This window comes from Corticium candelabrum, chromosome 16 (genome assembly GCF_963422355.1).
Source record: "Corticium candelabrum chromosome 16, ooCorCand1.1, whole genome shotgun sequence".
NCBI classification, from domain to species: domain Eukaryota; kingdom Metazoa; phylum Porifera; class Homoscleromorpha; order Homosclerophorida; family Plakinidae; genus Corticium; species Corticium candelabrum.
The window spans coordinates 3192473-3209420 of NC_085100.1; the positions used below are offsets into that span (position 1 = coordinate 3192473).

Consider the following 16948-nt stretch of genomic DNA (forward strand, 5'->3'; position numbering starts at 1 on the left):
ATGATATATTTGTGGCATTTTAGTTTACAACGGTAGGGAAAATGGTTTCGTTTTGCCAACCAGCTTCGTTGGACACAGTCCGGGATTGATCCGGTTGAAGGGGTGGTGACCACTCACTAGACAAACATGCACCATATACTCAGTGTACACGAGATGACTATCGTTCTGTCATGGCTGTGTAGAGGAGACGTTAGTGTGTCTTGTTTAGCTATTGATAAATCAAACATATTGTCTGTTGTTCGAATAATGGTGGATATCCGGTAGAAGATGACGGTGTCCAATTACGGGGGTGGAGACGCTGCCAAGTTGCGAGCGACGTAGTGTGCACGTTCCTGCTCTGATTTGGACTAAACTTGGCCAGCCGGACCTTAGACGTATCGTATTAAATTAGATCGAATCTTGACTTCGTGGATTCATCTAGCGGGCTGTCCGGCTATTGATGGTGTCCAGTAACAGGGGCCGTACTCTAGTACGGCATCATACTAAAAGTCTATGAGGTACACGGAATGCGTGAACGGTCTTCAGTCCATTCGTGAACGGTCCAGATTATATTTACTCTATTCGGTCTACCCAGATGCTAGTCGGTCTCGTAGTTATACAATTAACAGACAATTGGTGATAATTAGTCAGCAGCTGGATAGCTAACACACCAACGCGACTTGCGCACTCTACGCTATAAAATCCTAATCGAGCTGCTCAGCCAGACACTGCAACGTTAACGACGTAACTAGACCTGTCAGCATCTCTTCTACGCGAGAAGTATGTGGACGATTGTGCGGAGATATCCGGAACGTGGTTCCTGCCTGGCGTTCGTGACCATCGCAGGAATCATTCTATACTTGACAGTGATTGCTTTTCGGTGAGTTTGGAAGACCATCTTGGGCGACATGCTGTATTAATACTCAAATTGTAATCTAGAGTGAACACTCTTGTTTTGGGCAGACTAAACTTTTAGTTCTCTGCTCTACCTAGTTAGTTAGCATTTCTAGCTAAGAAAGCACGTGGCATGTAAATGTCTTCATTGTAGGAGGCATGCGACGTAGCCTCGCAATCCAAGCCTTTCTCCTAAGCTTGCCTTCCTTCCGTGCTGACTGTGCGACCTCACGTGTTGTTTCCTTGCTTGCACGTGAGAGGCAGTGCTTGGGCCAGGACTGCAACTATAGAGGCACTGGACCAGTCTGATGCAACAACAGACTAGTCCAGTATGTTTGATTCTAAATTTTTTATGTATGTACTACTGAGTTATGACAGAGACGTAGCGTGACCTCTAGAAATGGGAGGAGGGGGAGGAGATAAACTTCACGATGCCATGGGACACGCCTACTTTATTGGCAGAGTGATAGGGTGCCAGATCCAGGTTGGAAAAAGGTGGAGTATCTTCTTCTTCTCCTCTAGATCTATAAGAGTCTTATCTGTCTGTCTGTCTGTCTGTCTGTAACATCAATATCTAGATCTCTAGAAGTCTGATCTGTCTGTCCGTCTGTCTGTAACATCAATCCCGCCAAAATTGCTGGGCCGATCGCCACGAAACCGTGCATGAAGACTGCGTTCCACACCACAATGCAAACGCACTCCTCAGTATTTAGACGGTCCCCTCTCTAGAAGTCGATCCCCAAGTGAAATCTCGCGTCGACGTGACCGCGAATTTACGATCCCCATGCACATGCCACGGGAATATCTGTTTCATACCTGGGTTTCGCTCTACCGGCTGTATCAAGTGTATTCTGTACTAGCCGACGCAAGTGTCAGTCATGAATCGGACATCTGTTGGTATTACAGTGGGCAATCAAAACCAACTGGCTATCTTCCCACAATTACAATTATCTACCGAGACGCTGCGTACACAATAACGTGAGAAAGGCTGAAGCACCTCTTACTTCATATGTCTACAGACGTGAAAGACATACTGTAGAGGCTATAATATAATAATTAATTTGCATAGGGCATCTTACGTGTAAGCTAATATGTGTTGTTTTTAATACGTAGGATATGTAAAAATACGCAACCCTAGCTGCACCTGTCTAATGTTACCCGGGCAACGCCAGGTCGAGATGCTAGTATCCAGAGTTGCCAACCAGGAATACTGAAAATGCGTGAGATCTATCAGTACTTAAAGTCTTATATATGCATATGGGCGTGGCCACAAACAACTAGATACCTAAATTTTCACAAACAGCAGGCTATATAGCTCTCCCGTTGAATCTGGATATGTACAGGGTACAATGTATTGGACTTCCGGATCTGGATGTGGAAAAGGGGAGGGGCTGGATGCGCGGACTAGTAGTAGAATTGGCTGACTATCTTTGACAGCTTCAGAACTAGACTTGCCTGGGGTATCTAGATGAAAGACATCTTCATCCTCCTGCTGTGTGTTCACTGTTGGGCGCTTTCTCGAGATCGCGTAGCGTAATATTCCATATATTTGCATACTAACGCGCGCAGTAATATACGGGACTATTTTATGCATTCTTGATTTCCGGACTAAATTATCGCAAGCACAGGCATTTGGGAGTTCAGTTGTCGGTTATTCGTAATCATCGATCACTTTATGGCAGTCTCGTTAGATTTTATATTAGTTAGTATCAGACACTACAGATTTTTACATAATCTACGGTGTACCTACTGTACAGGTTCGTTATCTAGGAACATGTCTATAGTCTGCCTGGATCTAGTTTCAGCAATCTAAAAGTTGCGTGAGATCTGTGTTCCTTGCGTGTGAGCGTGTGACCTGAAGGAACTTGCGTGAGACTCACGCAAGTTGCGTGTGAGTTGGCAACTCTGAGTATGCTTTATACAGCTTTGGTCCTCACACGTATTTAGTTAGAGTTCACAATTTTAATGACTACGCCTACAAATGATGGGGCTGTAGCCAGGTCTATCCCATGCCACGCTATGCCCCCCGTTATGATAACATGACTTTTAGATGTTTAGTCAGATCGATTATTTTTAGTGGGCAAACGAGCTATCTAAACATTCTCAAGGCAAGGCGGGAAAGACATACCACAAACAATGAATCTGTTACTAATAATTTGGCAACTGGATTACAATTGGCAACTACGAATTCTACCACTTTTGGATTTGATTCTGTGAACTCTCTTGTTCTTTTCATTGGTTATCCACGAAGTGGCCATACACTTGTCGGGTCTTTGTTGGATGCTCATCCTCATGTTGTTATTGCTAATGAATACAAACTGCTTCAGCATTGGAGGTTGTTTGACAAAGAACAGAAAACAAGGAGTTATGTATTTGGGGAGCTGTATCGTGATTCAGAAATGCAGGCTAAAGAAGGTTATCGATCGGCAACAGTGAAGCACATTTTTAATTATTCTGTACCCAATCAATGGAATGGCCAGTTTGACAAATTTTTGCAGGTCAGTTATATTTTATTGTATTTGCAGACAAGATTGTAGCAATGTTTTGTTGAATTATAATTATGAACTTTGTTTTGTGTTTTGATGTAAAGTAAGTTTGCTTGCCTAGTTGTTGACCTGTCTGTATGTTTTTGTATCTGCTCATACACCAGTATGTATGAACAGGGTGTTTTTGTATGTGCACATCACGTGAGCATGTGATCTGATGTCATGAGATTTGATGTGATGTAATGTGATGTGTGTGTGTGTGTGTGTGTGTGTGTGTGTGTGTGTGTGTGTGTGTGTGTGTGTGTGTGTGTGTGTGTGTGTGTGTGTGTGTCGGATCCAATGGGCAGGTGGGCAGGTTGGTGGGGAGAAGAAAGAAGGTGGGAGGGGAGTAGAGGGAGAAGGCAAGCAGAAAGAATGTGAGCGGGAAAAAGATCAGGGAGGAAAGGATTCAAGAGGGAAAGGTATGGAGAGCGGGGAAGGACAGAGGGAGGAAGGACAATCGGGGGGGGGAGGGGGGGAATGGGGAGAAGAGTAGGGATAGAGAAAAAAGCAGGACATGGGGAGAGTGGAAAAGGGAGAGTGAGGAAGGGAAAGTGAGGAAGGAAGAGTGGGTGAGAAGAACCGGGAAATGCATGGGGAGGAGAACAGAGGGGAGGGAAGAGAACAGAGGGGAGGGAAGAGAGGAGAGGTAGAGCAGGGGAGAAGAATGGGTAAGAAAGAGTGAGGAAAGATCTGAAGAGCAGGAGGAAAGGGCAGGGAAGAGAGGGAGGAGAAGAGGACGGGGAGGGCGAGAGAGATCATGAGAGCGCGTGAGGGGAACAGGAGGATGGAAGAGAGTGGGCAGAAGGATAGGCTGTGAAGACAGGGTAGGAGTAGATTGGCAGGTGGGAGTGTGTAACATAAGCACATGTCCAGTGATTTGGTAAATTATAGTCATTAATTAATGTTTATTGTAAAGCTTATTGGTGACAAACATGGTCCAAAAACAACTGAATTTCTGAAAAATGAAAATCAACGGACCATTGTTGATGAAATCAGGCGCCGTCTCAAGGTTAGTGTTCGATTTCTGCATGTCGTCAGGAATCCGTTTGATGATATTGCAACAATGGCTGTCAGACAAGTGGAGGGAAGGCAATTCATAGAGCAGGTTTGAATTGCAACAACGTTCTTTGCGTGACTCTTTTAGTTTTGTCAAAGTGTTTTTAGTTTATTTTCCATGCTCAGATACCACATTACATTGCATTGATTTAGAATCATGGATCGAAGAGCATAGTTGAATACAGTGATAATAATTATTATATTTTAGTGGTTGTGGACAACACGCTGCTGTTGCATGTTGTGCACAGGCAAAAAACAAAGCACAGTTTTAGGTATAGACGAATAAGAATTTGTGGCTACAACCTACATGTACAATTTGTACTTCTTTCTAGTTCTAGTTCTGAATTTATCACAATAAGCATCTTTTATCGTGTAGTACGTGTTACATCGAGTTTCCATTCCAGGGAAAGGTGCTTGATAATCTCGAGGTGCTGAACAAACAGATTCGTTCTTATTTCTATCTCATTTCTATCAATTCTGTGTTGCTGAAAAAGTACAATGTCTTGACTATCTACAGCGAAGACTTGATTGCCAAGCCCAAAAGTGTTATCTCTACAATTTGTGACTTTCTTGAGCTGAGGTGCTCTGCTAGATATCTGTTTGACTGTGCCAGTCTTGTGTTTGGAAATGTATCCAGAACAAGAAACAATGTTGTCTGGACATCGAAACAAAGAGTCCTAGTTGGTAATGGGATTATGAAGTATTCATTTCTTCATCGATATGCTGCTCACACTCTAAGCTAGATTTTAATTGAGACAATTTATCTTTTATTGTAGACGTAACTGTTTCTTTGGTTTAATTCTGTGTTAGCTGGAAACTAGCTGTTTGATGAGGAAATCATTATTATATATGGGTTGGCTACAGTTGTTTAACACTTTTGGGGACAATTTACTTTATGTACTTAATAGTGAAATTTTACGGTTTAGTGCAATGAATGGCCCAAATTTTATGCAGGGTTTTCTATGAAGACTTTATTGTAACTGTACCTGTGTAATTGAGTGAGTTGACATGCTATCATGAACACACATCCATGCACATCCATGCAATTACAAACGCTAAGTTTCACGTGCAAACACAACAAGCTGGTGAGGCAATCTAAAGATTTAGGATTTGCTTCGAAAATTAAACTAAAATTTAAAACCAATTAGCTAATAAAGTGAGGAGTCACTTATGCAGGAGTGAGTGCGATATGTCTGTACATAAAATTAAGTTTCTTCGTAAAATACAATCGGTCCTGTTCATCTTTTTTTCTGGTATTAAATTTCTGCTTAGTAGGAATGTTTTTATCCTGGTAATAGCCATGCACTTTAGTTTGGTGACTTGTACACGTTTCCAGTTGTATACCTAGATGGAATGCTGGCCTCCACGTTCTGGTAGTAACAATCTGTAATGTGTGCACTTATGAGTGAATCTAGCTAGTGTCTACAATATCCCTAGCTCTTATTATATCCTACTTGTAACCTTATATGCACTATTACAACACATTACCATACACATCCCTATACATCCCCTTTTCTTTACTTTGAGTTGTGATACTGATTACTCTAATTTATTTACTACTTACACACATATTCTTTTAAGTATCTTGGTTGTATGACTGGTCTTCCACTTCTCGTCTTTCTGCAAGATCCATCTTGGGTGTTGTCTTCTTGTCTCCTTGAGTGTTCGCTGTGTTTGAACTTTGAGTTGACGCGTCTTCTTGTTAGTTATTGGTTTCCTTGCAACAGTTGGTTTCCTGATAGTTTTATGTGTTGTATGAGGCATTGGTAGAGTCTCTTTAGTCGGTCTCAGATGTATAGTGTTGTCTCGACTTCATACGATCTTGCTGACAGTTGTCTTTTCACAGTTCCTTGTCTCCATTCTCTAGTGCTATTGAATGGTTGTATTCTCACATGTTGGTCTGCTTGTAGTTGTCGTTTGTCTCTGGCTGTTCTGTTGTCATACATACTCTGTCTTGACTTGTTGGCCGCCAACTTGCTACAGTCATTAATTAGTTTTGGCTGCAATAATGGCTTAGCTGTTGGTAAGAGTGTTTTGTCCTCCTATTCATTAATTTGTTGTACAGGGCTGCTGATCATTCCTTCTGTGGGTGTATTACGATAATCCAGAAGTGCTAGCTAGATAAGGGTCAGTCATTGATGTAAGTGACTTCCCTCATCAGTTTCTTTACTGTCTTCACCGCATTCTCTGCTTTACCATTTGATTTGGGGTGATGTGGACTGCTTGTTTGATGATCAAAATTCCAATTCTGTGTGAATTTCTTGAATTAGATGGAACTGAATTGCGGTCCATTGTCCGTGACCAATGCATCTGAAATGCCATGCCTAGCAAAATGCTGTTTCAAAATACTAATCACTGCATCAGATGATGTTGATTGAAAATGATTCACAGAAATTGCTGTAATAGTCCCTGCCTGAAGAAGAAATAGATCTGCTCCGACTCGTTTCCGTGGTCGTTCTGGAACAGGACGGGCTTGCATTGTTTTTTTGTTGCTTTGGTTGAAATGTGTTGCACACAGCATTTGCTCACATACGTTTGTATATCTGCATTTTTAGCTGGCCAGTCTAGATGATCTCTAGCTCATCATATGCATCCTGTTATGCCCAGGTGTGAGCTGTGAATTCTCTTTAGAATTCTCTTCTTTCCTGACTGTGGAATCACTAGTCGATAGCCTCGAATTATTAGGCTATCTTGCACTATCAGCTCATCTCTCATCGAATAGTACATGTACTGAGTAATGAGCAGAGGTACACTGCGTTTCCGGCCAACCTCTTAGTATGATATCTTTGAGCTGTTGAATGGTCTCATCTTGGACTGTAGCAGCTCAAATTGCAAAGAATGTATCCTCTCTGATATCTACATGTTGTATCTGGTGAATCATCTCTGTTTCTTTGTCCAATTCTGTCTGTTCATTTTCACTTTCGATCGGTGCTCCTGACAATTTAATTAAAGTATCTGCCAAAATCATTTTGCTTCCTTTCTTGTACACTAGGTACACATTATGCTTCTCCAATCTTGATCATCAGCATGCGCTGTAATTTTAAACGTCTCGGTGCAGAACGTAACAGTTTCTTGACAATATAGTCTAGTCTCTAATGGTTGATTGATCAGTCTCAATCTACCATATGTATAGCAGTGAAATTTCTCTAGTCCATAGATAATTGCGAGCATCTGTTTCTCTATCTGAGCATAGTTTTATTTGGTTTTATCGAGTTAGACCTCTGCATAAGCTACAGGTTGTTCACCTTGTAAGAGAGCAGCTCCTAACCCCGTTTGTTATGCGTCACATTGTATTGTTGGTTGTTTCGGATCATAGTATCTGCATGAGAACAGGTGTGGTTGTGGTTGTGATTGTGATCATGCATGCACTTTTTTCATCTTGTTGAATGCTCGATCATGTACCTGCACGTGTCCATTGCCATTGCATGTCTTTCTTGGTCAGCTGCCTCAATGGTTCGCAAATGTCAGATAGATGACTCAAGAACCTTGCCAAGTAGTTCGCCATCCCTACCAAGCGACGTACTCCTGCAATTATAATATTAGTCGGTTTCTGCATCTTCATGATTGCTTCAATCTTTGATGGCTCGGGTTGAAGGCCTTCACTCGTCAAAATGTGTCCCATGTAGGTCACTTGTGACTTTGCAATTTACACTTGTCTTTGTTGAGTTTGATGTTCTGTTGTCTAAACCTGTCAAAAAGTGTAGTCAGTTTCTGGTCATGATCTTGTCTTGCTGCATGCTTCGTTGTTCTATTACCAACAACAAGGAGCTATGGTGAATACTCCAGATAATACTTGTAGTGCTACGTCAAGCCTCTTCTGAAATATTTCTGGTGCTGGTGCTATAATCCAAAGGGCATCCTTTCCATTTGTATAATCCATACCTGTATTGAATGTCGTTAATCTACTTGTGTCATCAGCTAGTTCAATGTGCCAATTAATAGCCATTTTTGACATCAAGGACACTAAAGCATTTGGTTTCTGCTAACTCTGGCAACAGTTTGTCAATCGTATGCATTGGATACAGCTGTCTGCACAAAGCTTTGTTCAAAGGCTGTGGATCTATACCCATACTCTAATTCGCTTGTATGCCTTCTGAGCAGTCACTAAGCTTGATATCCATTCGACTGGACCATTACCTTGTCTATCATACCACTTCTCTCTAATCTCAGTAACTCAGCCATTAGTTGATCGATCCTTTGCTGCAAATGGTGTACGTTCGCCTAAGTGGCATTTTGACTGGCTGTATTTGAGGATTGACATCCAGGTGAAGTTTCCTTTTCAGTTTGCCAACTTCTCCACTGAAAACATCATCCCATTGTTGCAAAATATTCTGTCTCACTTGCTGCATCTTAACTTAATTGTCACTGTTTTGTATTTGGTGTATTGAACCAGACTGAAAGTGTCATGATATACTTGGAGAAGCTTTATCTCCTAGCTGGCATGTTCTAGCTCCTAGGACATAATGCATGGCATTGCTGAGCTCTCCATGCAGCACCACAAATTCCTTCTTGTACTGCTTGCCAATCTTCGGATTCTTTACTGCTGGTAGATGACATTTCCTAGTGCATGGCTTTATCTTAATTGCCTCCATCCTAGGTACAGTGAGAGTTTGTGCTTGTAGGCTGTAATTTCTACATTTTGCTCACATCAGATGTCATCGTGCATTGGACCCTACTGGCACGTTTTCGCTAGCTCGATCCTCTAGGGCAGTATATAAGATATTGATCAAACGTCTCACCTTCCGCTTGTGCACGCTGATTGAGCATGAACCTCCATAGATAGAGTCGCAGAACAATGTCCATGTTTGCCTTGTCCTCCTCTCTAGATCTCTCAAATGGGAGCGCATTGTAGATCCTCAAGGCTTCCTGTCGGACACATGTGATGAATGTGGCAATACGAACTTGTGCAGGCTTAATTAATTAATTTGTTTCAGGTTGGAAAGTACTTTGTACGATTTCCACAGTTGTTTCCACATTCTCCACGTCTGTCCCACATTTCCAGTAAAGCATAAAGGTCTGGGAAGTGGTATTCTTCCATTAATTAAGCATTTGCATCAACGTTGATACTTCATGCTGATCAATACCCAGTCTGCACCCACCTCATGCACGCTCGTACATGAGGTTGCTCTTCAACGACGACTTCGTCTTGTCTCTGGTCCTCTGCCATTGCTACGTATATGAATCAAGCGTTTCAACGATCACTTCTGACAACATGCATGTACATACTGTCACAGTGTGTGCACCTAAGAGAAAATGTATTGTCGTAACTTACAATATATCACCTTATATGCGCTAGTAATTACAAAACATTACCATACACAACTGATCAGTAACCGTCTCGTCACAAACTTTTGAATGGTGTAAACAATAACAATTATTTAATTAAAATGTAAACCCTGTTCAATCCTGTTGAGTATCCGGGTTTTTTTCCCTGCCCTCTCTCATGCGTTCATGTCAACGTGGATTACTAATTCCTCACCTTTTTTCGACGATCTTTCCACCGGTGCGCACAATCAATGTTACGGTTGCGTGGAATATTGCGGATTCTCTCGAGAGATCGCAGATGCGGCTACTGTCTCGCTTTCGCGCTAGGATTTGTGACAGCTGTCATTATACTAGTCAGGTAAGTTTGCATTTGCGACATGTACGATTCTTTGTGTGTCTCGTGTACAGAGGTCAGAATGCAAGATACTGCCTCTCAGGCTGCAGTCTGTGGGCGTATTTTGAAGTGAAACGTGCGTGACACTGACACTTACCGTTCTTGTCTGTACTGTTTTCTGTTCTGTCGCAAGTCTTGCCTAGTTACGGGTTGGTGTTGGCTATCCGATATTGGATATCCTAGTATTAGCGAAGTGCCGTCTGTCATAGACTGTTTGTTTCGGCCGTTGTTACGTGGACGTTGTTTCTCTCTCAACATTGCCGATAGCCCTTCCTCCTGTTTGACTTCCGTTGGCGGGGAGGGCACGGGAGGGCTTTGCAGACTACTAAGTGGCGGATAAAGCTGATTTCTTTGCGCCATCAACACTGAGTGCATCTAGACAGGGGTTTAGGAGTATGACCTGCTATGCATTTAGTTGTTAGGTACACTAGAGTGACATTCATGTGTTTGGGATTCTCATTCTGTCAATTATTCACAAATTTTGTATCATCTAGCAAATATCAACTGGGTGACTGTGTGAAACTACTAGTACAAAACTCACAGAAGAAATTTGGTACAAGTACTGGAGAAACAGCAGCATTAGGAGATGATTTTAATCACGTGACCTCTCTTTTGCTTTTTGTTGGTTATCCTCGAAGTGGTCACACTCTTGTTTCATCTTTACTGGATGCTCATCCTCATGTTGCTGTTGCTAACGAATACAAACTGCTGGGTCATTGGCTGACATTTGATGCTAAACAGAGAACAAGAAAGTACATATTTGAGGAGCTGTACCGTGACTCGTTGATGCAGTCAAAAGAAGGATATCGATCATCAAAAGTAAAGCACACTTTCAATTATTCAGTGCCAAATCAATGGAATGGTCATTATGACAGATTTTTGAAGGTCAGTTTGTGTTGTGTGGAGTAAAGCAGCAGACTGACTAAGTTTAGTTTACAGTAACCCGTTTTACGATTTGATGATTAGGTTTCTCATGCACAATTAAGTTTACATGCATGTGCATGGTTAATTTCTTGGGATCTAATTAAGGTGCTCGCTCACGATTCACCATGCAAGCTCAGACACACCCACGTAAACTTGACAACGTGTCACGATTTCAAGTTGTGTCTTAACGAAGCAAAGCAAGCAAACATCTTAGGGTGCACCATGTTCTATGACATACAGTACCGGCAATAAGTAACCTAACATTTTTATCGTATGCGTATCGTATCGTATCGTATGGTATCGTATCGTATCGTATGGTATCGTATGGTATGGTATGGTATGGTATGGTATGGTATGGTATCGTATCGTATCGTATTGCGTATCGCGTATCGCGTATCGTATCGCATTGCGTATCGCGTATCGCGTATCGTATCGTATTGCGTATCATATATCGTATTGCGTATCGCGTATCGCGTATCGTATCGTATTGCGTATCATATATCGTATTGCGTATCATATATCGTACCATCTGGTATCTTATCTTAATTGTATCATATATCATATTGCGTATCGTATATCCTATGGATGGTATCTTATCTTAATTGTATGGTATCATCTTTTATCTTATCCTATCCTACATAGTATCTTTTATGGTATCCTATGATATCCTATCGTATCGTATCCTATCCTATCCTATCGTATCGTATCGTATCCTATCCTATCCTATCGTATCCTATCCTATCCTATCCTATCGTATCCTATCCTATCCTATCCTATCGTATCCTATCCTATCCTATCCTATCGTATCCTATCCTATCCTATCGTATCGTATCGTATCGCTGTCAGCTTACTTATTGCCGGTACTGTACAGCCTTTACTCCTGGTACAAAGAGAAATGCGAATCGCGTTCTTGTCCGCCATGGCAGTTTCACTCCTCGTACTTGACATTTTGAGAAAGCTAAAGACAAGTGTGTTAGGTTCTTTATCTACACGTTTACCATTTACCATCTTGAAATAGCTTGCTGTTGAATGACAAAGCGCTTTGTCGATCATTTTCTTGTTGCATGTTGCCCAAAAGTGGGTGGAAACCAGACCATTATCGCACTATTGTGATGGCATCCGAAACTCAAAGAGTGAAGGTAGCCATGGAGAGGTGCCGGATGCTGCCGACAATGTGGATTGTGCATTTATCGTGCGTAATAGCTACTGGCCTTGGCGTTCCAGATTGATTTTTGGGTCACGTGCAACAAGGAAAAGGTTGAGAAATTACTTTGGCGTTCAACAGCAAGCTATCTCAATCTGGTAAATGGTAAATGTGTCGATAAAGGCACGATTTTAAGTTTGCGTGGGTGTGTCTGTGTGTGCACGTGAATTCCTGAGCAGGCACCTTCAATTGCCAACTTGGCCACTGTGTGTGTGTGTGTGTGTGTGTGTGTGTGCACGTGCGTGCGTGCGTGTGTGTGTGTGTGTGTGTGTGTGTGTGTGTGTGTGTGTGTGTGTGTTACAGTTTGTGCCAACCTTTTTAACTTTGGTTGTCTCTGTTTCAGGTTGTAGGTGACAAACATGGTCCACAGACAACGTACTTTTTAAAGGAAAAGGAGCATGAGTCTGTTGTTGATGAGATCAGCCAGCATCTCAAGACTAATGTTCGCTTTCTACATGTTGTCAGAAATCCTCATGACAATATTGCTACCATGGCTGTCAGACAAGTGGAAGGAAGACTATTCATACAGCAGGTTTGAAAATTGTAAACAGTACATTGTAACTTGTTGTATTGAGTCATCTCCTTTGCTGTATGGCTGTTTGTGTAAGTCTGCATGTATGTTTGCTTCTGTCTGTCTGATAAGCTGTAATAATACCATAGTTTTTAAGCTGGACAACAAGCTTGTGTGAAAGTCAACAAGTGTGTGTGTGTGTGTGTGTGTGTGTGTGTGTGTGTGTGTGTGTGTGTGTGTGTGTGTGTGTGCGTGCACGCGTGTGTGTGTGATGATATCCTGCTGCAACTGTGACGGCTAGGTTTAGTTAGTCTGCATGTTTGTAGAAAGAACAGGAATTATAAACATTTGTGTGCTTGTTACATCAGTAGGATAGCTTTATATTGCTAGGGCTGAGTTGTGAAATAGACCATACCAACTCTTGTGTCACCCCATTATCTATCAAGCCCCTATCTCCAACTTTGGCCCAGTGTCTAACACTCAGATAAAAAATTAGTGCATAGGCTGCCACATCATTCAGCATTTGAACATTGAGTTCTCATGCCAAGAAAATTCACTCTTTTACAGTAGAAAAGAAGAGCCTCATTATAGAATATCATTGTGAACATGGCTCAGTAGTGTCAAGGATGGCAGCGAGTGTATATGTTATACGGCGCACGGCTAGATGACACATGAAACCATGATGTGCGGGATGAGCAGGGTTTGGGAGATGATGTGCATTGCCTACTTGTTCTTGATGAGAACAGAGTTCATAAATGCAACGAAGTCTGAACAGATGCTGCAAGTAAGATTAAAGAACACTGACCTTATTTAGAACAAACTTGAGTTGTGCAATTAGTCAAACATTTACACCGATTAGCACCTAAATGTGTCATATCCTCCAGCAAGACGCCATTCCATACTTCACAGACTAAGCTGACATGCCATTGGGGTGGGATGATACAAGAGTACTAGAAGTTTTAGTACGGTAGTGTCAAATTGTTTTTAGAGTGTGTTATTGCTAGTGCTGTAGAATGTGTGTTTAATAACTCGTATGTGCAGTAGGTACTTGTACCTACTAATGATTAATTTTAAGATTGAAATAAAACAAATGAATAGTCATGAACTGCTAGCTTTGAAATTGGTTTTTGGGACATTGATAGTAAAAGAATTTTATAGCACCAAATGGTAATAATAAATTAATACTAATTTTAAATAATGGAGCTCATGGCCGTAGCAAGCATCGAAAAATGGTCCGACAAATTAATTGATTAGATACATTGTTTAATATTAATAAATTAATTAATTACTTAATTAAAAACACAACGCCGCTAGGTTTGTAATGAAGAAATGGCCACTCACGAAACCAAGACGACCGGAAACTATGAAGTGTCTTCTGTTTTCCAAATAACCTGTTTGGACAATAGACGATATTTGGGGGCAGAGCTTCTAGAGTATGCACAATCTCGAGGGTAACACGCACCTTTCGCCGATCTCGCTGTACACAAAGTCCACGTTTCCCGGTCTGCTTCTGGACCGTGGATCATCTCGCCGTTGACTAGGCTTTGTAAGTATGTTCACTACTTACTATTTCGTGCATGTTGTGAGAGACTTTGCCTGCCTGCGTAGAGACATGTAGGAAGCCATTTCTTGAGTATAGCTTCTCGAGGGCAAGAGACTGTTGTTCAAGCTGAAGTTGCCTGATTCACACTCTGAACAGATACGCGTGGAGTGGAAGCACAAACTACTCATTGTCTAGTGATGGATTAGTTTTAGCGAGTGAAATCATGCCACCTGGGAACCCATTTCGGGTAACCAGACATGTAGGCGTTCCGCGTTGTTTCTGGGCAGTCTAGCTTGCTTCTGTATATATGTGATTGGCCAAGTCGAAGATGCTACTGTGATAACTTGCACTCGATAGGTACTGACGCGGATCAGAGTACAGTACACGTACACTACAGTCTGTTTATTAGCACTGCCAGCCTACAAGTCACAGCAACAGTTATGTATAAAGTAACACAACACACACGCACTAGCTATTTCATAGCTGTAATGTCTAAATTAGAAAGCAGAGGCTGTTCTACCTCATCTGCAGGTGCAGTTGATCAAGATATGTATGTAGTCTAGTGATCCTCTAGAACTGAAGATGTTGATTGTCAAAAATGTCACTGAGACTGAAGCTGATGGTTTGCGTCGGATAATTGAACAGCAAGCAAATGAAATAGTGGAACTTGAAAACAAGATTAGAGTTCTCGAGTAAGACCTTGCATCTGCAAAGTCCAAGTTGCAATTAAGGAATCGCTTAACACACTGCTAAATGATAAAATCAAGTTTTACAGGTTTTGTGTTGAGAAATGTGCTTGATACAGTGTGGAGTTGGATTGAACCGGCAATATAACTTGTATATTGCTAGACAAAACAACCTGTATAGCAAACAAAGAATCAGGCCATGGTACATCAAGTGATGTAAGCTCATGAGCTCACCGCCTTCCATGAAGGGTTGAGTAGGCTAGACGAATTTTTGCTGACTCTAGTTTGACAAGATACACAGTTTCACAGTTCCACAGTTTCAGAACGCTAGATGGGGAAACAAAGTAGTCCTATTCAGCCACACAGTGCGTCACATTCGGCACCCCAAATAAGTTTCCCTACCACAAAATCTTCACCTGATAAAACTTCCATCGCTAGGCAATGAGTAGTCTGTCTTTCCACTCCACGTGTATCTGTTCAGAGTGTGAATCAGGCGACGTCAGTTTGAACAGCAGTCTCTTACCCTCGAGAAGCCATACTCAAGAAATGGTTTCCAACGCGTCTCTACGCAGGCAAAGTCTCTCACAAGATGCACGAAATGGTAAGTAGTGAACTTACTTACAAAGCCTAGTCAACGGCAAAATGATCTACGGTTCAGAAGCAGACCTGGAAACGTGGACTTTATGTACAGCGAGATCGGCGAAAGGTGCGTGTTACCCTGGAGGTTGCGCATACTCTAGAAGCCCCGCCCCCAAGTATCGTCTACTGAAGTTCAGAGGCTGGTGAGGTTAGTTTGGAACATCTTGATTGTAGGCATGCTTTGATGTGGTGTCTGTCATAGCAATCCTGGATATGTACTGGACCACGTCCCAGATGTTGTAGCTCTAGTCTTGTTCTCCCCAACGTTCCAGGCTTCTCTTGTCTCGAAAACAAGAGAATCCAGAAACATCAAGACAGAGCGAGTCTAAAGATATAAAATATCTGATAGATTTAATCAGCTATAGACCCTATTCCGGAATTCACTCTAATCGTTGATTGGCAAAAACTTTTGGAAAAATGGTGCAGCCCTGCCGGACAGCTTTCTACAGCTCTTGGAACTATTAATTGATTTGGTAAATTTGGGTATATTTTTAAATGGTGTTGATATTAACTTATTCTTGAGATTGCTATGGTACTTACTCTGGGTGCGTACTGGTTATCTAGATTAGCCATGCATCAGTTTTCCTTTTGTTGTGTGTAGGGAAACGTACTGAACAAGTCTGACGTGGTGGATTTCCAGATTCGTTCTTACTTGCGGCTGGTCTCTATTAATTCCTTGTTGCTGGAAAAGTACAAGGTACATACCATCTATGCTGAGGATCTTGTTGCCAGTCCAAAGAAAGTGCTGTCCAGCGTGTGCGAATTTCTTGATTTGAAGTGTGGAACTAAATATTTGTCTGACTGTGCGAGTCTTGTGTTCGGAAATCCATCAACGACAAGAAACAACGTTGTCTGGACACCAGAACAGAGGAAACTAGTAGATGTCGCGATTATGAAATATTCGTTTCTTAATCGATATGCTGTCAACTCTACATTGGTAGGGAAGTCATAACTGGGACATTTTAAAAATGTTACTGTTTTATGTGTATGTTCGTGCAGCTTGACTAGTTTCATATTTTGAAAAGAGTGATAGATGCAGGAATGGTACAGCAATTGCCTTTTTTCAATTGCTAATATATAATCTGAATCGTTAATTAATTACTAATAAAACTGCATGGTTGGTGTATCAAACACGTGACCCTGCTCTTTACAATGAGTTATTAATATGTTGCTCTGTAAACTCCACAAATTTAAAATTAGGGAAGATAGAGACATACATTTTGTTTAGAGAGATGATGTGTTTATGTGGGTTTGGAGCGTGTTCCATGTTTTAATTAATCAATTAATGTTTTAGGCAGTTTTTCAAAATACTAATTTGTAAAACT

The 16948-nt window shown here is 41.6% G+C and overlaps 3 protein-coding genes across 5 annotated transcripts; 2 read left to right on the plus strand and 1 right to left on the minus strand.

The window, feature by feature from the left end:
• The first annotated feature begins 715 nt into the window (after positions 1 to 715).
• LOC134192549 (uncharacterized) lies at positions 716 to 5388 on the plus strand. Of its 2 annotated transcripts, XM_062661290.1 has the most exons (5): positions 716 to 859; positions 2951 to 3371; positions 4318 to 4410; positions 4476 to 4506; positions 4862 to 5007. In XM_062661290.1, exons 1-5 carry the CDS (start codon positions 762 to 764, stop codon positions 4873 to 4875), a joined length of 657 nt encoding a protein of 218 aa, XP_062517274.1. In that variant the 5' UTR covers positions 716 to 761; the 3' UTR covers positions 4876 to 5007. The 2 variants fall into 2 exon arrangements, with proteins under 2 accessions (XP_062517274.1, XP_062517273.1); XM_062661289.1 differs by having other exon boundaries at positions 4318 to 4506; positions 4862 to 5388.
• Positions 5389 to 9892: 4504 nt separating this feature from the next.
• Positions 9893 to 16748, plus strand: LOC134192237 (uncharacterized). Its single transcript, XM_062660952.1, has 4 exons — positions 9893 to 10080; positions 10611 to 11001; positions 12588 to 12776; positions 16225 to 16748. Exons 1-4 carry the CDS (start codon positions 9974 to 9976, stop codon positions 16573 to 16575), a joined length of 1038 nt encoding a protein of 345 aa, XP_062516936.1. The 5' UTR covers positions 9893 to 9973; the 3' UTR covers positions 16576 to 16748.
• On the minus strand, positions 14555 to 15697 carry LOC134192588 (uncharacterized). 2 transcript variants are annotated; one of them, XM_062661335.1, is made up of 6 exons: positions 15607 to 15697; positions 15508 to 15548; positions 15401 to 15457; positions 15219 to 15264; positions 15072 to 15157; positions 14555 to 15004 (listed from the first exon to the last, which is right to left on the minus strand). In XM_062661335.1, exons 2-6 carry the CDS (start codon positions 15519 to 15521, stop codon positions 14869 to 14871), a joined length of 339 nt encoding a protein of 112 aa, XP_062517319.1. In that variant the 5' UTR covers positions 15522 to 15548; positions 15607 to 15697; the 3' UTR covers positions 14555 to 14868. The 2 variants fall into 2 exon arrangements, with proteins under 2 accessions (XP_062517319.1, XP_062517318.1); XM_062661334.1 differs by having other exon boundaries at positions 15219 to 15311.
• Positions 16749 to 16948: the final 200 nt, after the last annotated feature.

Excerpts from the sequence above, each read along its gene's own strand:
- LOC134192237 (XM_062660952.1), top strand. The coding sequence starts at position 9,974 with ATGTTACGGTTGCGTGGAATATTGCGGATTCTCTCGAGAGATCGCAGA. Across the intron at positions 10,081-10,610 it reads GCTGTCATTATACTAGTCAG|CAAATATCAACTGGGTGACT; the intron begins GTAAGTTTGCAT and ends TGTATCATCTAG. Across the intron at positions 11,002-12,587 it reads ATTATGACAGATTTTTGAAG|GTTGTAGGTGACAAACATGG; the intron begins GTCAGTTTGTGT and ends TCTCTGTTTCAG.
- LOC134192549 (XM_062661289.1), top strand. The coding sequence starts at position 762 with ATGTGGACGATTGTGCGGAGATATCCGGAACGTGGTTCCTGCCTGGCG. Across the intron at positions 3,372-4,317 it reads AGTTTGACAAATTTTTGCAG|CTTATTGGTGACAAACATGG; the intron begins GTCAGTTATATT and ends TTTATTGTAAAG. Across the intron at positions 4,507-4,861 it reads GAAGGCAATTCATAGAGCAG|GGAAAGGTGCTTGATAATCT; the intron begins GTTTGAATTGCA and ends TTTCCATTCCAG.
- LOC134192588 (XM_062661334.1), bottom strand. Across the intron at positions 15,312-15,400 it reads AGCGATGGAAGTTTTATCAG|CGTTCTGAAACTGTGGAACT; the intron begins GTGAAGATTTTG and ends TTCCCCATCTAG. Across the intron at positions 15,005-15,071 it reads CATTTCTCAACACAAAACCT|ATGCAAGGTCTTACTCGAGA; the intron begins GTAAAACTTGAT and ends TGGACTTTGCAG.